At 42.1% G+C, this 24,792-nt stretch overlaps 1 protein-coding gene across 2 annotated transcripts in view; it reads left to right on the top strand.

Annotated features, from left to right (window-relative positions):
* The window catches only part of AGAP1 (ArfGAP with GTPase domain, ankyrin repeat and PH domain 1), a 405,970-nt gene that overhangs the window by 241,401 nt on the left and 139,777 nt on the right, over positions 1 to 24,792 (top strand). For both annotated transcript variants that reach the window (XM_040441790.1, XM_040441789.1), the window contains exons 7-8: positions 20,751 to 20,878; positions 21,024 to 21,179. In XM_040441790.1, coding sequence (XP_040297724.1) covers positions 20,751 to 20,878; positions 21,024 to 21,179 — 284 coding nt within the window. The remainder of the gene's footprint in view (positions 1 to 20,750; positions 20,879 to 21,023; positions 21,180 to 24,792) is intronic.

The raw sequence follows: 24,792 nt of genomic DNA, 5'->3' as shown, positions 1-24,792 counted from the left end.
GAGGGAAGGGCTACCCCCTTGACTTCTAGCGTGACTTCAGGAGCTGGAGACGAGGACTTTATAAGTAGTTTTTTTCATGAATATACATCCCATGAAAGCGGCACAAGAATGCATTGAAACAGAATGAGGATGATCTATAAGGTACTGGTAATAGTTTATTAAGTGAAATCCTGGTCAAAGGTTCACTTTAACAGCTTTGCTTTCTCCTCGTCGCTCTCTGCGACTCCCCCCCTCATTACTCTTTAAAGGGCCGACACCTTCAGATTTATACTTTTTAACATTTATATAATTGAAGAACATTTTAGGGTTAGTTTTTCTCTCTTTGGCAATTAATCTCTCGGTCTCTAGTTTGGCCGCTTTTATTTGTTTTTTACATGTTCTATTTTTTTCCTTATAGTTTTTCAGTGCTTCCGTGCTACCCTCCTGTTTTAGTGTTTTATATGCTTTCTTTTTGTCATTTATTGCTTTCTTTACAGTTCTATTTTTCCACATTGGTTTCTTTTTGTTCCTTAACCTTTTTTTCCCATACGGTATGTACCTCTCACAATGAGATTTTAGGATGCTTTTAAAGATATCCCATTTTGTGGCTGTATTTTTATTTTTGAGGACTTTGTCCCATTTAGTTAGGCCTATGACCTCTCTTAGTTGGCTAAATTTAGCTTTTTTGAAGTTTGGTATTTTTGTTCCTCCCTGTAGAAACGCTCTTTTGAATGATAATTGAAAGGTTATTACTTTATGGTCACTATTTCCCAGGTGTCCCCCAACCTGCACGTCTGTTGTTCTGTCAGGTCTATTGGTTAATACTAAGTCCAGTATGGCTGTCCCTCTAGTCGGGTCCTGAACCAGTTGGGAGAGATAATTGTCTTTGGTTATTGCCAAGAACCTGTTTCCCTTATGAGATATACAAGTTTCAGTTTCCTAGTCTATATCTGGGTAGTTGAAGTCCCCCATAATAACCATCTCATTATGATTTGCCACCTCGTCTATCTCGTTTAGTAGTAGATTTTCTGTGGACTCTGGTATATTAGGTGGTTTATAGTAAACTCCTATTAGTAATTTATTGTTGTTTTTGCCTCCATGTATCTCTACCCACAGTGACTCCACATGTTCATGTCCCTCACTTATATCTTCTCGGACTGTGGGCTTTAGACAGGACTTTACATAAAGGCAGACCCCTCCCCCTCTTCGGTTTTGACGATCCTTTCTAAACAGAATGTAACCTTGTATATTAACCGCCCAGTCATAGCTATCATCCAGCCATGTCTCAGTTATTCCCACTATGTCATAGTCCTCCTCACACATCACTAATTCCAGTTCCCCAGTTTTATTAGTCAGGCTTCTGGCATTAGTATACATACATTTGAGAGGTTTAGATTAAGTGAAACAGGCGTGTCGGAAATGGTGACAGATTTGCATTAAAATTTTATCTTAAAGGGGTATTCCAGCTTATATTGATGGCCTCTAAATTGGTCTTCAGTGTCAGATTGGTTGTCTGACACCCAGCACCCCTAATGATCATCTGCTTTAAGCAACCCCTCTTCTCAGAAGCTAAACACTGGATGGAGCCGGAAGTATAAGCCTCCGTCCATTGTGCTCAGCTCTCACTCACTTGAATTCAGTTTAAATGCCGTTTCCAGTAAGTGCCAAAAGCCTGCCCCCTGAAATAGAAGATTCATACTTACCTGCTCCACGCCGTCTCCATCTTCCAGTCCTGGCGCTGGTTATATCTGGCTGGCTATGGACATGGTCACATGCACCGCTCTAGCTAATGACTGCTTCCGCGATGCATGTGACCATGACCATGCATGGCTGAATGTAAGCACTACCTAGACAAGAAGATGGAGCTGGGGGAGGCAGCAAGAGGACCAGAGCGACATGGAGCAGGTAAGTATGAATCTTCTATTACAGGGGAATGCTGCAGGCACACGCCTAAAAATCTGTATTATCGGAAAAAAGGAAATACATTTGGAAAACTGAAGTGTTTGGAAAAAGACGCGTTTGTGCGTTCATACATTGTGGAAGTAATTTAAAAAAATTATCAACAATATACAGTATATAATGTGTTGTAAGGTAACCGGGCACACTCGGTATATTGGGATCATCTAGAATTTAATATATACATAAAATCATAACACCATACATATGTTCCTAAAATGGCTGGAATGAATAGCCTAAAAATATCACTAAATAGACACAAAATGAATAAATAATAATAAATATGGGTAATGAATAGTCTATGATCAAATAGAACAGTGCAATAGATAGATAAGATGATCCAATAGTCCTGTATTGTACAAGTGCGCTATGGACGCTCTCCCAATAGCAACCTATGCTGGTCACTTAGTGATGAAATTCGCTTCCAATGGTAGTCTATGCTGCTGTTACCAAAATAAAAGGTCTCAATAATCCTCCGGTAATAAATTGAATTGTACTTTCAATGAGTCAATATACTTCATACAATATACTTCACTACTATAGCTTCAATATACTGAGTGTGCCCGGTTACCTTACGACATTTTATCTAGCTATTTGAGAGGCAGGGTGATTCCTCTTACACCGTGTGCACCTCTACTAGTGGTTTGTGTGTCACTCCTGTGCGTCACATCAGTTCAGTTACAGTATATAATGTACCTCTATAAGTCATATGTCATCTGTGTAGGCCCACGGGCACCATTGTAACTAGAAATTAGCGAATTTCTGCTTATGAAATTCGTTCACACTTCGTTTGGTGGTAAAAGGTGAATTGCGTTATAGATTCCGTTACCACGGACCATAACGCAATTATATGCCTTTAGAGGCATTCCATCATAATAGAAGTCTATGGGCTGCAAAACGGATCCGTCCTATTTCCATTATGCAGGGGAGTCCTCTCCTGCATAACGGAAACGGTACGGATCCTTATGCAGCCCATAGACTTCTATTATGATGGAATGCTTCTAAAGGCATTCCGTTATGCATTCCGTCATATAATTGCGTTATGGTCCGTGGTAACGGAATCCATAACGCAATTCACCTTTTACCACCAAACGAAGCGCAAACGAATTTCATAACATGAAATTCGCTCATCTCTAATTTTAACCCACCTTAAAGGGGATTAATAATGTTCTCTGGATGTTCTGTATAAGAGTATTAGATCGCAGTGTTAACAAGAGCGCTGCTCAGGGGAAGAGGAGTCCTATCATATAGGGTGAGCTTTATCATCCCCCCTGCACCAGTTTTCTGATGGGGAAAAAAAGTTGCAAACTGTGTTTGTGACTTTTTAAACACCACTGAATCAAAATTTTGTCGCAAGTGGCAGTTCTACGCCACCCTCGCCCCTTTGTGAGAAGAGGGCAGGAGCAGCAGGCCTGGCAAATGACTCTTCTAATAGGCCAGTTTTATGACTTAAATGAAGGCTGAAATCTACGGTAGCTTGGCGCGTAGACTGGCTATCAAGACCGGCCTCTATAGTGCCTAATACATGCCATATGTATTAACCCCTTCCTGACCAGAATAGTTTTTTTTACACCCTGCCAAAACGCGGACAAGAATAGGACAGGTTATGTTTTTTTTGGGACCACGGAACGGAGCAACGGATGCGGACAGCACACGGAGCGCTGTCCACATCTTTTGCGGCCCCATTGAAGTGAATGGGTCCACATCCGAGCCGCCAAAACTGTGGCTCGGATGCAGACTTAAACAACGGCCGTGTGCATGAGACCTAATGGACAGCGCTGGTTACTGCAGCACTGCTCCCATAGGAAGTGCCTTTATAATATAAGCAGAGGAACAAGCATAAAAGATCCATCTAAAAAGCATCCAATAAAGACCAAAGAGCGGGTTCACTTCCAGCTACCCTTACATTACATTATAAGTAAGGCACATCAAAAACGCACTAGACTTTCGCTTCTGTACATCCTCTTGGAACACATTGCTAAGGTATTCAGAGCTACAATGTGATAATGAATAAGAGGGGAGATTTCTGTTATTTTATGTCTTGTGGCCAGAGGAATGGCACAGTTGCCTTCTAACAACCCATCTAGAGACCGAGGTGACCCCCATACAGCATTCGCCAGTAGCCGCAGCCTTCCTGCTTTTTCCCAGAAACACGATCTGCATTGTGTATAATGTAAGACCAGAGAAAGAAGGGGCAAGAACTCGGGTCCGAAATATATACAATTCTGGAACATCGCTTTAATTTATCATCCATCTCTGAGAGTTCCCTTCATGCGTTATATGTATCTGTACACAAAGTGATGTTACTTTTCCTAGATCCATATCTGGCACCGTTTATGGCTCACAAGTTGAAGATCCGTGTGATTTACACATCTCATGCGTGCCTCATAAAATGTTTTTTAAAAAAAGTAAAATTGGCTTTATTGTTCACATTGTTGTGGCGGTCTGTCTCGTTCCCACATGGTGCACTTGTACGTGGGCTCGTTGCACATCTGTTCCTACTTCTTTTTTGTTCCCATGACTAGTTGTTTCCACTTTATTTGTTTCTGCAAATGTTCATACAAGACACAACATTACATATTTAATAGCCATTACTGTAAAATTCCTTTAGAGTAACTAAACCTGTACATAAACTTTTAATGTTGTCCCTAATGCTCTAATATACTTTATTAATAAATGTTCTATTTTTACCAGTCACAGTACGCTTAAAACTCTGTTCTCTGTACACAGCTCAGCGGTTTACGGAGTACATTTTATCAATGTGGCCGCAGCAGCGCACATTGCTGCTCCTGCCCGTGCTCCTCAGAGGATTACTAACTCTTGGCATAGCACATGGGTACCCTGTACCCATGTACTATGATGGCCAATTAATGGTGACATGTGCAGGCACGGCCACCACTTAGACCATGTTCATTGGCCAGCAGTGGTGATATGTATGTTGATGGCGCCTAATAATTCTAGTCCAGCGGGAACCTGAAACAACAGAGAATATAGCTCGGCACTGGAACCAAGGCATTGGTGACAGGTGAGGTTTTTTATTGTTTTTTTTTCATCTTCTGTACTCTGCTTGGTCATCTGAACATGAGTTCTTGGTTCTTGGAGAACCTCTTTAAGGGAGTTGACTTGTAAATAAATATTACATTTTTCCAGTGTCTAGTTATTGCTGTTACATTCGTTTTATGGTGCCACCCAGTGTTCTTTTGATTCCCTCTTAATACATCCACCTAATGTGTCCAGTGCCAGTGGTCACACATGCTCAGTTCCACTGACAGGATCCTCTTGCACACAGTTGGAGTGATTCCTGCAGCTGTAAAGGCCCCTTTACCACGGGCCAATTTCTCAGGCGATTGTCAGGAAGAAAGTGTTCCTTTCCGGAAAACACCTGCTCGCCAGCGATCTCCTCCACAGTATGGGGAGGAGATATCGGTAATGCCATCGCTTGCCCTCATACAGACTAGTTATTTGCCGGCAGCAGATGCTGTTTACGCAGCACAGTCTGCTGCCAGCAATCAACGATTTTTGCGACCACATGAATGATGCGATTACTCGATGAATAGGTGTGGGTGATCAGCGGCACTTTTACACCACCAGATAATCGCTAAGGATCAGTCTTTTTAACGCTCTTTGGCTATCATCTGCCCGAGAATCGGCTCGTGTATAGGATCCTAAAGAATAAGTGCAGTAGAAACAGCTTCTGCTCACTTGCACTGGAAACATTAGGTGGACTCAAAAGAACATCAGGGGGCGCCATAACAAATGTGAAGCAGCAATATGTAGACACAGGAGCATTGTTTTTGCATGATTCCAATTGAAATAGTGATTTAAAAGAGGAATATAATATTTCTATATATTTTCTTGTGAATATAAAGGATTACAATATTGATTGGGCGAGCGCTGCAGCCTCTTCATTGTTAACATGGCTCTGTACACCTGAAGGCCATATATTTAGTAGTAGTAGTTTGTAGGTCATCAATCTTGCAATCTTAGAAAACCATTTTAATTGTGATACAAACCCTCTAAGCAATCATCCACTAACTTATAATCTAATACATATTTCTGGTATAGAACTGCAAAATAGAATAAAATTTAAATATGAAACAACAAAGGGTTAGATCAGGTGGCCCAATTGTAGCTTGTGTATTAGTATCGTCCAGCTGTCATGTGGAAGGTCCTGTGACCAACTTCAAATGCCATAGAAAAAGGAGTAAAATCAGCAAAATCTTTTATTTCTTCATATCCATTAAATATTCCTCCTTTGAGAAATTTATGATGCGTTTTGACCAATTCCGAGACTATAAAAGCCTCCCCCATATGCCGGGCAACTTGCTTTGAATATACTTACCCCGGTACCCACTCCCTGCGCGCTCCTGGTCCCCGCACCGCTGCTGCTGCTTCTCCCCGTGCGCTGATGAAAACATCCTGTGTTGGGGGGAGCAGCCAATGGCAGGTGGGGACGGGGAAGAGCCTCCCTAGCATCGCGGGTGACGCTAGAGAGGCTCATTCACATCCCCGCCTGCCATTGGCTGCTCCCCCCGACACCGGTTATTTTAATCCGCGCACGGGGAGGAGCGGGGTAAGTATATTCAATAAGAGGGGCCCGGCATATGGGGGAGCTTTTTATAGTCTCTGATAACCCCTTTAACATTTTATTCTATGACTAAGACCTTAGCTGGATCGAACTCCTTTTTCTATGGCCCACTTTTAGGCCACATTGCTGGGGTCAGACATAAATCCAGTCCAGCAATTTAGCCCCTCAGAGGCCGCAGTCAATAGTGACCACGGCATCTGAGAGGTTAGACAGATGGAGCTCTTGATGTCCTATGGTTGGCATCCCTTAATGCAACAGCTCGTAACAGAGTATTCATGGCAGTCAGGGCCTTCTGAAGGCTCCCAGGTCTGCCATGTCCTTGCTGCTATTGCATCCTGCCTGTCAGAATCGTTATGCAGTGTAATGCAGGAGTATTACATTGTATAGTATGTGATCAAAAGATCGCAAGTTCAAGTTCCCTAAGGGGACTAAAAATGCAGCAGAATTGCATAAAATATGCACCAAAAGCCGCAAGTAACACATGCAGCTTTTGTCGTGGAAACGCACTGAAACCCGCACAGAGATCAGCAGATTATGTGGACCTTCTGCATGCGCAGGTACCTTAGGGTACAGCCACACAGTCAGGTTATTTGATGCACTTTTGGAAGCCAAAATCAAATCAAAATCTCAATACAACATTCTGAAGATGGGGCCATAGAGATCAGCGGTTCACTGCGAAGGGCTCATGAATATGGCGGTGTCACCGCTCTGTTCAAGAGTCATATATACAACACAAAGGATGGGATTGGACCCATCATAGAAGATCAGAAAAAACTTACCCAAATGTTTCTTTGGGTCTGCCTTCTCTCCTCCCCATCCTGTTCTTGTTGTAAATCATCAGTTTGTAGGAGGTGTCGGGTTCCTCCTCATAAAGTGTTGTCATATCTTGTCAATATGTCCACCTCTTTATCCATTAAAGGGGAAACCTAGCCAAAGACGTTCTTCTGGATTTCGAGTGTGGGCCTCAACTTGATAGTAGCTGGTGCTCACCTGAAGGATGTGATGAGGAACATATCAGTCAGTATGTGTCTGTGCTTAAAATTTAGCCACCTAGTATAGTCAGGAACACTGGCAATGCAGAGAAGATCCATATACTGTCGGTTCGGGCAGTGAGATTTTACACCATGACTACTCTGACTTTGATGAAGGAACACTATTCTGCTCTCAGCTTATCTGGATTTTGTTCCATACAACTATGAAAGCAAGTCGTATACGTAGTTCACATGTCATGGTTGATATGTCTCTAGAACAGCGGTTCTCAACCTAGGGGTCGCGACCCCTTTGGGGGTCGATCGGCCCTTTCCGGGGGGTCGCCTGAGGCTTCCTATTGTGGGTCGCCCGCACAACGGCAGCGGCCCCTTATCCTCGTGCACAGGAAGTGATGTCCTATCACTGCCTGTGCTTGAAGGAGCCTGGTGTCTGGAACGGGTAAGTCGGGCCGCCTGTCTGCTGAGGTCCGAGTTTTTTTGTTAATGACACCGCCGCTGAGCACCACTGCCACCAATGATTTAATTGAGCCTGGCTAATTTTATTTTAATTATTTGCCTTAGCAAGGCTTAATTTATTTGGGGGGACATGAAGCACCGCTGATTCATTTATTTGGGGGACCCTGAGCACTTCTGATTTATTTATTTGGGGGACCCTGAGAACCATTGATTTATTTATTTGGGGGGGGGGGACCTGAAGCACCGCTGATTTATTTATTTGGGGGACCCTGAGCACTTCTGATTTATTTATTTGGGGGACCCTGAGCACTTCTGATTTATTTATTTGGGGGACCCTGAGCACCATTGATTTATTTTTTTGGGGGAAACCTGATGCACCACTGATTTATTTATTTGGGGGGGGGACCTGAAGCACCGCTGATTTATTTATTTGAGGGGTACCCTGAGCACCACTGATTTTTTTTTTTTTTTTTTTTTGGGGGGGGGGGGGGGGGTACTGTGAGCACCAGAGTTATTTATTTGAGGGGTACTGTGCGCACCACTGATTAATTTTTTAGGGGGTATTTGTTGTTTATTATTTATTTTAAAGTTATTTATTTGGTTAACAAATATTTTGTATTTATGCGAAAGTTCTGTGGTTAGGAATGAATACTTGTGTATTTGAATTAACATTTGGTGTATTGGTGTCTGTGCGTGTTTTTGGTGGGTCATCATAACAGTAGCAAAATTAGTTATGACGTAGCAAGGAAAAAAATGTAATGGTTGGGGGTCACCACAACATGAGGAACTGTATTAAGGGGTCACGGCTTTAGAAAGGTTGAGAACCACTGCTCTATAATTTCCATGAGCAGCAATACCTACAGTGCACAGCAGATGGTGCTATTGCACCTCTGAAGAAAAAAAAAAAAGCAGATCTGCAGAGGCTGGTAATAACCCATGAAATAAGTAGGCAGCAGCCAGCAGGCCATGTCTTGTAACCTTTGAGGTATATTAATGTGCCCTCCGAGCATTCCTTGTCTGTCTGGATGAGCTTTGAGTTGTGCAAGGGTGAGAGAGCTGCAAAATGAAGCTTCAAAACTGGATGTTAATGGTGAATGTGGCATAATCTGAAACCCATAAATATTCCAAACATGTGTTGATGAGAAGGCTTCTGTCTTCCTTCAGAGGAGAGCAAACTTCTAGCTCTGAGAACAAAATGGGAGACTACATTGATATTCAGAGCTGAACCAGCTTGTGACGCAGATGAGGAATATATGCAATGAAATTCCGTTAATCGGACAGCCTGATGATACGGCACGACATGTGTCATCAGAAAATGGCCTATTGTTCGAAGCACATTTTTATGTTAAACGTTTTTGGTGATGTTTTTTTTAATTTTCCATGTCGAGATCCATAGTTCCACAAAAACCATAAATCCTACAGTTTTCACACTGGCCACTAATCCTAATAATTGGCACCACTTTTTGTCTGTACAGGTCACTTTACTGCAGTTATCTCCTCATCATTGCAGCCTCATTATATCCCCTCTGTGTACAGATAACACAGGGCACGCCATTCACAATAGGTGACATCACAGCTTATCTGCTGCTTCCTGACCTCTGCACAGGTCACAGAGCGTGCCTAGAAAACCCTCCCCTCCTGCCCATTGTGTCTATGGACCCATTTTTAAAAAAAAATGCTCTCTAAATGTTGTTAAGAACAGCTCAGGCAAGATGGCCGCCCCTCACGATCATGTAATCTGCAATCAGAAAATGAAAACAGATTTGTAAAAAAGGAGATGTGTCGCTATATTGTGGATTTTCATAGGTCTGGAGACACAAGATTGAAGAAAGAGAACCATTGCAGCAGCAGGTTTTAAGTTAGGGGGTGTTCACAGATTGCGCTCAAGTTACTCAACAAAGTACAATGTTAGTGAGTGGCGATTTATCAAACGCTGTGTACTCGCAGCAGCAGAAATCCATCTTGAATTCAAGGCAAAATGTCTTGAAATGCATTAGATTTTCCCCGCAGATTTCATACATCGCCACACGACGAGTGAAACCTCAGGTCCAATCCACATTCAGATCTGCGTGTTAGGCCTCATTCACATGTCTGGACCCCCACTGATCAAGGAGGTCTCGGAAAACCCCATTAAAGTGTTTTTTTTTTTTTTGTTTGTTTTTTATCTGTTCTCCATCAGGTACATACATCCAACATGGGATGGATCATGGATACAATGCAGATTTGCCATCCCAAATTTGTGAGCAGTCAATCTGCATGATATTACGTGCACAAATTTATTTTAGCAAATCTCATCCACATGCAGCTGAAATCTGCAGTGTAAACTTAAGGTGTATTTAGACGTACCAATTATCAGGCAAACGGTCGTTCCCGACTATCTGCCCATCTGAATGTGCCGCCGATCACCCAATGAATGAGCAAAACGCTCGTTCATCTGGGAATTCTGCCGCTTGTGCAGGCACCACCGATCATGGCTTCTGGGCAGCCGATCCTGCGGTCTAAACAGCGATCTGCTGCTCAATAGCGATCCTTCGTCCTTATACAGTGAAGAAGATCGCTGCATGTATATGAGCACTGAACGAGCTGCCGACTAGCGGGAACGCTTCCTTCCCGACAATCGGCCGCTCAGTTGGCCCGTCTAAATCCATCTTAATCTGCAGCATGTGAGTTTATGTCGCAGATTTCCCCTGAGGATTTCACCTACTGCAATGCATAGGGGGAAATCTGCGGCAAGTCTGCAGTCCAATCCACATGTACCTCAAACAGATCTTGTGGATTTTCTGCACCAAAACACGTCCTGCTTCTGCTTGGATCTTTCCTGAACTTTCTTTACTCTTACAAGTTAGTTTATATACTTTTCTGTGACCGTCCAATAATCGAGATTATCTGTCTTGATGCTGGGAAATGGATGGTTTATTTTCAAGTTCTTATAGAAGGTCCTCTCTGGTGGTGACATGTTAGGGTGTGATGACATCTCATAGACATAAATGATAATTTTTCGACAAAGTTACAGTGAAACAATGTACAGTACACATAACTTTTACCTTTGTTCTTTCTATATGTAATTCTACAATGTACTGCTGCTACACTTGCATAGTCTTCACATGGGACCGCTTCCATCACCACTTTATGTACATGCTTGGTTTCTTGAAATCATCTGCAATGTCTAAGGGCCATAGGATTTGCGTACATTATACCCCCCCCCCCCCTTCATTGGTGACAGGCCGGAGTGATGGCTTATTCCCCTCCATTATATCAGTGCAAGCTTTAAACTGGCATCTGGCCTCTGAATATGGAATATCAGCAACTTCTTGCAGCCTCTCCTCTGAAGACGTGTTTCCATTGTGCACTAAGCCGGTCACACTGGTGACTCTGGCCTGGTTTACCATTGTCCACTCCAGATACTGGAAGAAGGGATTAGTGTCCTGCTCACTCCACTGGGAAGAGACAATAAGACATCTGAGACCAAACCTTTAGGTTCAGATCTGTTGTGTGAGTAAATCTGATCATTACTGGACATGTTGGGCTTCTGTCACTCATATAAAGGCAGAATGGTATTCTTATACCAGTCTGTGTATGTCTTTTATAACCATGGGGGTCATTTACTAATCTGAAATACGCCTAAATTAGATAAAATAACTCTGAAGTGGTCTTACATTTAGAATTGGCGCAGGATCCACCAAAGTTATTGAGATGCTGGCCCCTCTTCATAACTTCGCCAGATCCACCGCCAGCTATAGGCTTTATTAAGACCGGAGTCTAAAACACCGGTCTTAATAAATATGCCCCTATGTCTCCTATATCAGTATGTCCACATATAGGCAGTATGTCTCCTATATCAGTATGTCCACATATAGGCAGTATGTCTCCTATACCAGTATGTCTACATATAGGCAGTATGTCTCCTATACCAGTATGTCTACATATAGGCAGTATGTCTCCTATACCAGTATGTCTACATATAGGCAGTATGTCTCCTATACCAGTATGTCTACATATAGGCAGTATGTCTCCTATACCAGTATGTCCACATATAGGCAGTATGTCTCCTATACCAGTATGTCCACATATAGGCAGTATGTCTCCTATACCAGTATGTCTACATATAGGCAGTATGTCTCCTATACCAGTATGTCCACATATAGGCAGTATGTCTCCTATATCAGTATGTCTACATATAGGCAGTATGTCTCCTATACCAGTATGTCCACATATAGGCAGTATGTCTCCTATACCAGTATGTCTACATATAGGCAGTATGTCTCCTATACCAGTATGTCTACATATAGGCAGTATGTCTCCTATACCAGTATGTCCACATATAGGCAGTATGTCTCCTATACCAGTATGTCTACATATAGGCAGTATGTCTCCTATACCAGTATGTCTACATATAGGCAGTATGTCTCCTATACCAGTATGTCCACATATAGGCAGTATGTCTCCTATATCAGTATGTCCACATATAGGCAGTATGTCTCCTATACCAGTATGTCTACATATAGGCAGTATGTCTCCTATACCAGTATGTCTACATATAGGCAGTATGTCTCCTATACCAGTATGTCCACATATAGGCAGTATGTCTCCTATACCAGTATGTCTACATACAAGCAGTATGTCTCCTACACCAGTATGTCTACATATAGGCAGTATGTCTCCTATACCAGTATGTCTACATATAGGCAGTATGTCTCCTATACCAGTATGTCTACATATAGGCAGTATGTCTCCTATACCAGTATGTCTACATATAGGCAGTATGTCTCCTATACCAGTATGTCTACATATAGGCAGTATGTCTCCTATACCAGTATGTCTACATATAGGCAGTATGTCTCCTATACCAGTATGTCCACATATAGGCAGTATGTCTACATATAGGCATTATGTCTCCTATACCAGTATGTCTACATACAAGCAGTATGTCTCCTACACCAGTATGTCTACATATAGGCAGTATGTCTCCTATACCAGTATGTCCACATATAGGCAGTATGTCTACATATAGGCATTATGTCTCCTATACCAGTATGTCTACATACAAGCAGTATGTCTCCTACACCAGTATGTCTACATATAGGCAGTATGTCTCCTATACCAGTATGTCTACATATAGGCAGTATGTCTCCTATACCAGTATGTCTACATATAGGCAGTATGTCTCCTATACCAGTATGTCTACATATAGGCAGTATGTCTCCTATACCAGTATGTCTACATATAGGCAGTATGTCTCCTATACCAGTATGTCCACATATAGGCAGTATGTCTACATATAGGCATTATGTCTCCTATACCAGTATGTCTACATACAAGCAGTATGTCTCCTACACCAGTATGTCTACATATAGGCAGTATGTCTCCTATACCAGTATGTCCACATATAGGCAGTATGTCTCCTATACCAGTATGTCTACATATAGGCAGTATGTCTCCTATACCAGTATGTCTACATATAGGCAGTATGTCTCCTATACCAGTATGTCTACATATAGGCAGTATGTCTCCTACACCAGTATGTCCACATATAGGCAGTATGTCTACATATAGGCATTATGTCTCCTATACCAGTATGTCTACATACAAGCAGTATGTCTCCTACACCAGTATGTCTACATATAGGCAGTATGTCTCCTATACCAGTATGTCCACATATAGGCAGTATGTCTACATATAGGCATTATGTCTCCTTTACCAGTATGTCTACATATAGGCAGTATGTCTACATACAGGCAGTATGTCTCCTACACCAGTATGTCTACATATAGGCAGTATGTCTCCTACACCAGTATGTCTACATATAGGCAGTATGTTTCCTATACCAGTATATCTACATATAGGCAGTATGTCTCCTATACCAGTATGTCTACATACAAGCAGTATGTCTCCTACACCAGTATGTCTACATATAGGCAGTATGTCTCCTATACCAGTATGTCCACATATAGGCAGTATGTTTCCTATACCAGTATATCTACATATAGGCAGTATGTCTCCTACACCAGTATGTCTACATATAGGCAGTATGTTTCCTATACCAGTATATCTACATATAGGCAGTATGTCTCCTATACCAGTATGTCTACATATAGGCAGTATGTCTCCTATACCAGTATGTCTACATATAGGCAGTATGTCTCCTATACCAGTATGTCCACATATAGGCAGTATGTCTCCTATACCAGTATGTCTACATACAAGCAGTATGTCTCCTATACCATTAAATCTACATACAGGCAGTATGTCTCCTACACCAGTATGTCTACATGTAGGCAGTATGTCTCCTATACCAGTATGTCTACATATAGGCAGTATGTCTCCTATACCAGTATGTCCACATATAGGCAGTATGTCTCCTATACCAGTATGTCTACATACAAGCAGTATGTCTCCTATACCATTAAATCTACATACAGGCAGTATGTCTCCTACACCAGTATGTCTACATGTAGGCAGTATGTCTCCTATACCAGTATGTCCACATATAGGCAGTATGTCTCCTATACTAGTATGTCTACATATAGGTAGGATGTCCCCTATACCATTATATCTACTGTGGAGATTTGCTCTGGTAGGCAGGTTAGCGGACGCAGTGTAGAGGCAAAGGACCAGGTTGTAAATCACTCTTCAGTGTTTATTCACACTTCTAACATAATACAACAGTCACTTTTCGGGCTTGGTGCTTGTTCACACACAGAAAAACAAAATAAAGTTCACCTGGTATCCTGGGTGTCAGTTCACACCCGGCTGAATGCTCAGCCTCAGAAAGTCCACTTGCAGGCTTTAAGGCGGCCTGCTCGCCTGACACACGGTCTTCAGACCTCAGCACAGAGCTCCACTGTCAGAAGGATGTAAAATCCACACCACCAGACAGTGCTGGCTGTTTTTTCTAAGCCTGCCAGGACCCAACCTGGAACTTGGGGAGTAGTCACCCACCCAGCACTTTGACTACTCCCAGTAAGAGCCGTCCCGGATCCGCTATTTACAGCCATACTAAATAGCAAAGTGTCAATCAGCATGAGCTGTCGCTGACACATGAAAATACCGGCTCTTACTTCACCGAGGCCAGGAACACATAGTCTACACATAGTCAGTATGTAGAGGGTATATGGTGGCTCACCTGTTTCCCTGAAAACCCAGTAGAATAAAATGTAAATGGTATTGTATAAAAGGCAACTCAGCCATACAGAATTGCACCGATATGAGACATAATAGGCAAGATAATAATTTAAAAAAATGCGTATCCCTGTAACCAATTGATTGTGTTACAATCACTTATTGATTATCTCAAATAGTGTGTAAATTCATATATAATTTTAATTAAAAATTGTAGGATTTTATTAAGATATTGTTATCTAATATAAATATATATAAAGGGTATAAAAAAAATATAAAAGGTATATACAAAATACTGTGAATTAATCAATGGATAGTCCTATTGTAGTTTTTATTTAGTTCATTGTGTCCATATAGGAAATACATTACATTTAGATGTTATATCCCCTGTATTTATAATATTTTATATCATATATAGAAGGTAAAACGATACTTATGTTAGCTACAATGTAGCTGATTTACCGTACTGATGGCTTTGGTATAGGTTATAGAGTGCTGTCTTTAAATAGATACTTTTGGAATTGCGCCAAAAGTATCTATTTAAAGACAGCACTCTAGATTGCATTCATGTACTACTGAGGAAGGGACGTGTAGGTCCCGAAACGCGTTTGGTTAATATATGAATGCAGTCTGATAAGAAGCTTCTTATACACCGTACAGCTCGAACACAAGAGGCCAAAATCATCTATCGAAAAGTAATACCGCCGACTGTGAAATACAGCCTGGCTGGTAATCGATCGGGGTGAGATTCCTACAATCCCCACGTGGGGTGAGATTTCTACAACCCCCGATTCAAACTACCCGGCAATCCCCGCCGCCTGCAATCCAGGAATAAAAAGCGCTCCAACACGTGGGACGCCAACTCCAGGATACAGACACTTACACGCCGCTGCATGGACACAGCCGGGAGGAAACCTATACCAAAGCCGTCAGTACGGTAAATCAGCGACATTGTAGCTAACCTAAGTATCGTTTTACCTTCTATATATGATACTAAATATTATAAATACAGTGGATATAACATCTAAATGTAAAGGAAACCTATCGGCACAATCTAGCATCACTATAATCATTGCTGCGACTTTCACTTTAATTATACCTGCATCTTAGGAACAAGTTTATATTTTTCTAACCTCTCATTATTTTCTATAATTTTTTTCCCACTTTATTTTTATATTTTTCACCGATCACTGGAACAATCTTCTCCTTTTTTTTCTCTTTTTTTTTTTTCTTCCTATTTGGATCAATGCCGTTTTGGATATATCTATACCTATATGGACACAATAAACGAAATCAAAACTACAATAGGACTATCCATTGATTAATTCACAGTATTTTGTATATACCTTTTATATATTTTTTTATACCCTTTATATATTTTTATATTAGAAAGCAATATCTTAATAAATTTAATTATATATGAATTTACACACTATTTGAGATAATCAATAAGTGATTGTAACACAATCAATATCTTGCCTATTATGTCTCATATCGGTGCAGTTCTGGATGGTTGAGTTGCCTGTTATACAATTCCATTTACATAGTCAGTATGTGTCCTCATACCAGTATGTCTACACCTAGTTAGTATGTGTCCTAAACCAGTATGTCTCCATAGTGTCAGTATGTCTCCTATACCAGTATGTCTCCATAGTGTCAGTATGTCTCCTATACCAGTATGTCTCCATAGTGTCAGTATGTCTCCTATACCAGTATGTCTCCTATACCAGTATGTCTCCATAGTGTCAGTATGTCTCCTATACCAGTATGTCTCCATAGTGTCAGTATGTCTCCTATACCAGTATGTCTCTTATACCAGTATGTCTCCATAGTGTCAGTATGTCTCCTATACCAGTATGTCTCCATAGTGTCAGTATGTCTCCTATACCAGTATGTCTCCTATACCAGTATGTCTCTTATACCAGTATGTCTCCCTTACCAGTATGTCTCCATAGTGTCAGTATGTCTCCTATACCAGTATGTCTCCATAGTGTCAGTATGTCTCCATAGTGTCAGTATGTCTCCTATACCAGTATGTCTCCTATACCAGTATGTCTCCATAGTGTCAGTATGTCTCCTATACCAGTATGTCTCCATAGTGTCAGTATGTCTCCTATACCAGTATGTCTCCATAGTGTCAGTATGTGTCCTCATACCAGTATGTCTCCATAGTGTCAGTATGTCTCCATAGTGTCAGTATGTCTCCTATACCAGTATGTCTCCTATACCAGTATGTCTCCATAGTGTCAGTATGTCTCCTATACCAGTATGTCTCCATAGTGTCAGTATGTCTCCATATAGGCAGTGTGTCTCCTATACCAGTTTTACATATAGAGTGTCTGTTATGTAAGTGATTCTACATATAGCGCAGTATGGCTCGTATACCAGTTTATTTGACGTGTAAGCAGTGTGTCTCATATACCAGTATGTGTACATATAGGGAGTGTCTCTCTTACTGGTCACCGTGCAGTACATACAGACAGTGGGAGAATTGTATGAAAAAACTGCCATACATTTCTTGCACCACATTACTTGGTGTTATAGGCCCTTCTTTCTTAGGCTCATCCGACGGCTCGTGGCCTAATACGTCAATATGTGCCAATTTTTTTTAGTTTTGTCTAATTAGGAAAATATTAGTATATTGTTTGAAAATCCCTGCCCCTGCCGAAATAAATCCATTCCAGGTCTTTAGAGTTTTTCTCTCCAGTTAAGTTTATACCCACACAGTTGAAATAAGCCTAGAAAAACCCCTGCAGCGGATTCCCTTGAATTGCAGTAAAAGTACGTCATGCCGCGGATCCACACGTAGATTAGCCACCATTTTATTTCGCCTTTTCTTATGTTGTTGCTTTTCCCCGTTAGTGCGGATTGCCTCCCAGCTTTCCTCATTGTTCATTCAAATTTTTTTGGGGGAAAAATTTAAATATCATGTTAGTGGAATCGTAGAGATGAATTTAGCACAAGGAGAACAACTTTTCCGCATTATAAAATGTGAACCCAGTGAAGTTGAATGTCTGTGAGCCCTGCGGTGTGTACTGTCAGTCCCTGGGCTCTTCCCATAGGACACTGTGTATAGTGTCTGAGCCTGTGTATAAATGTATGCTTTACTTATCCCAGTGTGGGTGCATACATAAATATATCAATATCTATCCATCCGTTTATCACTTGAAGCTGGCTACTATATTAATTGGGTATTAGTGTGACATTCTGTCTCCAGCTGACTCTGCTCCTATTTTGCTGCAATTTCCCATTAAGTGCCTTATAAATCCATAAACGTGGGCTATTAGGACCAGCTCTCTAGATCAGGGGTAGGAGGACTTTCCTCCTCAGCTATAAATCTCTCCTGCGCTCCGAGCTTCATCTCCAAGATCTGTCCCCTGGAAACAGACGTTTAGCAGGAAAATTGCTCTGAGAAAAGGCAGCTTACATTTTTAATACGCTCGTATTGTAAGTTAACACTATGCGGGTAGAGAGGGCGAGAGGTGCCGCGCCGTCAAGTGCCGTCCAGCAAAAGGGGGGGGGGATTTAGTGCACCTCTGTGTCTACATTTCATTTCTGCTAAATACATTTTAGTAAAACATCACTTAACTCTTATTACTAAGAAGGCATGTGATGGCTGCCGGTTTAACCCTTTGAACCGAGCGCTGCCCTACAGCCCTAATCTCGACCTGTGTGCGACAAGGCCGTCTGACTTTTCGTCGCTCCCCTGTTTTGTTGAGGCGTAGACCTGTTACCCTGGAGAATTGCGCTCTCGTCTGATATGCTGCGGGTGACTTTGTCCCATACTGAAGGTAACAGCTTATTACAAGCGCATTTAAATCCCCCCATTAATAGGAGCAATTAAAGAATAGCTCCATTTCCAGCAAATTAACAACCCGGAGAGGTAATTGCGACATAAATGAAGATAAATTTGTTTTAATGTTGCGAGAAAGGGAGGGAGGCCAGGAGAGAGTGTCAGGTTTTGGGAGGGGGGGATGTTTTATGGCTAATGTAGGATTCATTGCTCTGGCCGAGCAAAGCTCAGGGGGCAATGGGGGCGGAGTACTGTCTACCAAAAACTATGTATGGCTTTAATGTCGCCGTTAAAGGCGCAGTCTCCTATAAGCCGGACCTGTGCTGCCTTTCATGAGAATCTTTTAATGTACGTGAAATATATGTCTGGATGTTTTACAGCTTTGCAGGGTAAAATGACACTACACTTGCTGGTATGTTATTTGCTTCCCGTGGTAATGTTGATGGGCAGCCACCAAGACCCATTACAGTTTCTTTTTAATTGTAAAATAATTAATTTGTGAATATTATGTTACATGTGATGATTGTGGTGATCAATATCACTGCTTCCACTACTAATATGATCTAGGGCTCATGCACATGGGTGTGTTATGACTGTGTTTTATACAGAGCCCTAATAGGGCGGCCATAGCGATTCGTCCTCTACTATACCTCCATTTTACTATTGAGGCATACAGATGAATGAATCTGTCCGAAGAAAATTGTGGCAAGCTCCGTCAGGCACCCTATGGTATCACGTTTAGAGCATACTCCCCGATAAGGAGCCGTACAGACTCTGTACACTGCACTCTGCCACGTGCATGCGCCCTACTTATAATTACTTATCAAGTACCCGGAGGAAAAGTAATCTATGCACCCAGCCTAAGCAACCGGAAATGATTACTAAAAATGTATTCGGGCATGTACAACAGCGTTTTAATGCAGATTTTTGATGCATTTTCTGAAAAAATAAAAGTTACATTATGCTTACCATTGTATTCAATTGGGAAACACACCATTAGGCTGGGTTCACATCATGTTTTTCCCGTCCTTTTAACGTATACAAAAAAGGTGTATGTTAGGCCGTACAGTGGCATATATTCACCATAGAGTTCTATTGCAAGAAAATGTATACTTTTTTTTATTTTTATTTTTTTCTACCGGACTGTGCAGAACGTGGTGTGCTGCATTTTTGTATCCTTTTTTTTTGTAACTTATACGTCAAACGGAGGCATATCACGTGATGTGAACCCTCCCTAAGTGCATATGGCTCGCCTTCAGGGTCCATTCACACGTCTGCAAAATGGATCCGCATCCGTTCTGCAATTTTGCGGAACAGGTGCAGACCCATTCATTTTCAATGGGGCTGGAATGTGCTGTCCGCATCCGTACTTCTGGATCCGCACTTCTGGATCCGCACTTCCAGATCCGCAAAACAATAGAACATGTCCTATTCTTGTCCGCAATTGCGTACAAGAAAACACATTTTCTATGAGAGTGCCGGCAAAGTGCGGTCCACAAAATGCGGAACGCACGTTGCCGGTGTCCGTGTTTTGCAGATCTGAAAAAAACACATACTAACGTGTGAATGGACCCTTATCCACGTGAATTCTGCATTGTGGAAAAAAAAAGAATTGACATGACAACAATTCTTGCTGCAGTAGGAGTTGTCAGCAGCCACATGCAGAGTGGATCCGTTCAGTGGGTTTGGGACCGGTGAGTTCTATGGGAGAAATACCCATTGCATGCATGTGTGGTCCCACAAATCTCTCCCTACCTGCCTTGTACTGTCCATGTTAGGCCAGGTTCACACAAGCAGTTTACTGTCTCCAGTTACTTTGTGTCTCAGCTGAACGCTACTCACCCTTTGCTTCTCTCCTGTATTTCTGCAGTCGCCCAGAAGATTGTAGCGACTCGTAAGAAGCAGCAGCTCTCCATTGGTCCCTGCAAGTCTCTACCGAACTCGCCCAGCCACACATCGGTGTGCTCAGCACAAGTCTCAGCTGTACATATAAGCCAGGTAAGCTGTATATCAGTGTACATCTGTCCATAGGAGATATTATCATGTGTATGGGCAGCGTTTGGATATCCGGATATTATGGAACTATAAATATAAATATATATATATAGTTTTGTGATGTCCTTGTGCTATCCTTTTTGCGCAGACAAGTAATGGAGGAGGCAGCCTGAGTGATTATTCTTCGTCGGTCCCTTCCACTCCCAGCACTAGTCAAAAAGAACTAAGAATCGACGTACCGCCAACAGCCAGTACGCCTACTCCAGTGCGCAAACAGTCAAAACGGAGGTCTAACCTGTTCACGGTAAGTACGCAGTGCTTGGCTTGCTGACTTCTGTCCGGAGACCATGTGATTAGCGCACAGATGAAGCCATGGTTTGTCTTTTTATAGTAGTTTTGACATATTTTATGAAGGCCATGTGTGCAGCATCTTATCACCAAATATCATCCACAATAGGCCACATAGGAGCAGTTTCTCCATATAAAAATTGTGGCCAAAGATGAGTTTTAGCAGTTCACACCACTTACCACCACCAGGTGGCAGCAGAAATCAAAAGACTCATCGGGTTTAGGAAATTCACATAGAACGTTGCATGGAAAAGCAGTCTATCGTTCTCTGTCAGCACAAGGTGGACCAGACTCCTCAAAACTCATGCCCCGACAAACCTCAAAAAATATATCTTGTTTCTTTCAAAAGATAATAATATTAATGATGAAGACATGCAATATGATTGGGGTTGTGTAAGGATGTGTACGGAGTGATATAGTATCCCCAGGGATTGTTAAGAGTTTCAGTAATGGGGTGGAGCAGTCACGGTTGACTACTGAAGTGAGAAATGTACTTCTTCATCCTTATAATAAATCTCCACTGTCTGGGCATACTTTATAGTTCCATAAAGTACAGGGCTGCTGCTTGCCTCTAATACCAGTGATACAAATTCGGTCCTGGTGAATGCCCGCTCTTGTGCTTTTTGTAACCTGAATAGGAAATTCTTTGTTATATACAGATGTGTCATTCCGTATCTTTCCTCTTGGCTTCAGATATCTCAAGAGTAAAGCAAGATGACCACAAAGCATTAGAAAAAAAAAACTTTTATGTTGCCCAACAGAGTAATGCAAAAGTTTATTTATTTTTTTCTTCATAATTCAGGCTAAGGCTACTTTCACACTAGCGTTTTTGCTGGATCCGGCAGGGTTAAAAAAAACGCTTCCGTTACTGATAATACAACCATCTGCATCCGTTATGAACGGATCCGATTGTATTATCTTTAACATAGCCAAGACGGATCCGTCATGAACTCCATTGAAAGTCAATGGGGGTCGGATCCGTTTTCTATTGTGTCTGATTGTCCCCATTGACGTTTTGCTCAGCATCTCAGGACGGAAAGAAAACCGCTGCTGCGGTTTGCTCTCCGGTATGGGAACGCAACCAAACCGAACGGAATGCATTCTGGTGTGCTCTGTTCTGTTCAGTTCCGTTTTGTCCCCATTGATCCTATGACGGATCTCAATACCGGAAAATTTAAACGCAAGTTTGAAAGTAGCCTAAGAGAAAAGTAAGGTAAACACATGTATTTTATATCGGTTAGGTCCACAGTTTTCTATTACAGAGCCCTAAAGGTGTTTTTTTTTCACTAACTACACTGAAGGGGTTTCGAAGACCCATAAAAAATAACAGAGTCTAGACCGGGCATCCTCAAACTGCGGCCCTCCAGCTGTTGTAAAACTACAACTCCCACAATGCCCTGCTGTAGGCTGATACCTGTAGGCTGTTCGGGCATGCTGGGAGTTGTAGTTTTGCAACAGCTGGAGGGCCGCAGTTTGAGGATGCCTGGTCTAGACCACTGATGGCTAACCTCCGGCACTCCAGCTGTGGTGAAACTATGTCTCCCAGCATTTCTATGGAGTTCTGAGAACAGCCAAAGTGTGCATCTTGGGAGTTGTAGTTTTACCACAGCTGGAGTGCCAGGGGTTAGCAATCACAGGCCTAGACCATTTTTAAAAAAGCCCTGCTGGACTGAAAGTGATGGCTTTCTGTGTACACTCATGTGACTGCTGCCAGCCAATTGGTGGTCTCATTGATGACGTGAAGATGCTGATTGCGCAGTTGGAACCAGTGATCAGACATTTATCCTCCTCCTTTGGATGAGGGATAGTTGTAGTTACTGGGAAATATTTCTTTAAACCCCACACATATATATAGGTTTCAAAGGTAACAACCTGTCTGCGTGCAGCCACCACTAGAGGGAGCTCAGAAGCCAGCTGTAAACTGTTTATACAGTAAAGCAGATCTGTCAGCTCAAAATACTGACCCTTGTAAAGGCAAATGGGGTGGAATTGGGGAAAAAACCATAAGTTTTTATATTTACGTCTACGGATATGAGGGGTCATTTTTTGCGTTGCGATCTTACGTTTTTATTGATACCGTTTTGGTGTGTGTATGACATTTTGATGAGTTTTTATTCAATTCTGTCGGGGAGGTGATGTGTTCACCTTATGGGGTAAATATTTTAAGAGTAGGTGCATTTTTGTACGTGGCAATGCCCATGAATTGTTTTTTTTTTTATTATTAATATTATTTTTAATCTGGCAAAAGGTGAGTGATTTGAAGTTTTATATATTTTTAAGACCTTTTTTTTTTCTTTAATCATTTTTTAAGTCACCCTAGGTAAATTACTTCTAGAATTGATTGCATTGAATTGGTAAAGCAATTCCTTGCTCTGTTGCTGTGTTCTTATGGAGCCCTTGCCACCTGCAGGGCTCCATAGGAACTGCAACTCTGAGAGCCCTTTTTTTTTTTTTTTTTTCTCACGAAGACCAGGGATTTCAATTTCAACCAATGAGTCCCCTGATCACCGCATGGGGGAAGTGGTCCAGCCTGGGAGTACCCACTCCTGGGTGTTTCACCTCTCAGATGCAGTGGCCACATATGACCTCAGCATCTGAGGGGTTAAATGTCTGTGATCAGCGTGATTGCCAATCACAGACATTAGCCCCTAGTGTCTGCTGTGTCAAGATGGAGTGGACGCCATCTTTAAAGTCCCTGACGCCAATATAGTTGTGCAGTGTTAGGCCTCATGCACATGACCGTTGTTTTGGTCCGCATCCGAGCTGCCTTTTTTGCGGCTCGGATGCGAACCCATTCACTTCAACGGGGCCGCAAAAGATGCGGACAGCACTCCGTGTGCTGTCTGCATCCGTTGCACCGTTCCGTGGCCCTGCAAAAAAAAAATATAGCATGTCCTATTCTTGTCCGTTTTGCGGACAAGAATAGGCATGTCTACAATGGGCCGCCCGTTCCGTTCCGCAAATTGCGGAAGGCACACGGGCGGCTTACGTTTTTTGCGGATCCGCGGTTTGCGGACCGCAAAAAACAGCACGGTCGTGTGCATGTAGCTTTAGGGAAAAGGGTTAAAGGCTATGGACACCCTTGGGGACAATTTTTTATTATTGCATTTTATTCATTTTCAGTTTCTTCCTATGTCTAGGCTATTGCTTTCTGTCACGTCAGACAGGAACTCTGATGACTCAATCTGTAACCCTTATCTTTGAAGTCCTGACAACTCGTTAACACTCATTTAAGCCATATTCTTATCAGTTTGGTAAGAATTGAGTGGCTTTTCATATATCCCATAAACCTTCAGCTTGGATTAGGCTTATTTCACATAAGGCTACTTTCACACTGGCGTTTCTGGGTCCGTTAGTGAGATCCGTTTCAGGGCTCTCACAAGCGGCCCAAAACGGATCAGTTCAGCCCCAATGCATTCTGAATGGATAAGGATCCGTTCAGAATGCATCAATTTGGCTGTCTTTGGTCTCCGCTCCGCTTTTGAGGCGAACACTAAAACGCAGCTTGCAGCGTTTTGGTGTCCGTCTGACGATGCGGAGCCAAACGGATCCGTCCTCACTTACAATGT

Source organism: Bufo bufo, chromosome 7 (genome assembly GCF_905171765.1).
Source record: "Bufo bufo chromosome 7, aBufBuf1.1, whole genome shotgun sequence".
Taxonomy (NCBI): domain Eukaryota; kingdom Metazoa; phylum Chordata; class Amphibia; order Anura; family Bufonidae; genus Bufo; species Bufo bufo.
Note: the sequence above shows the minus strand (reverse complement) of the source record. Positions and strands in the feature narration are given on the sequence as shown.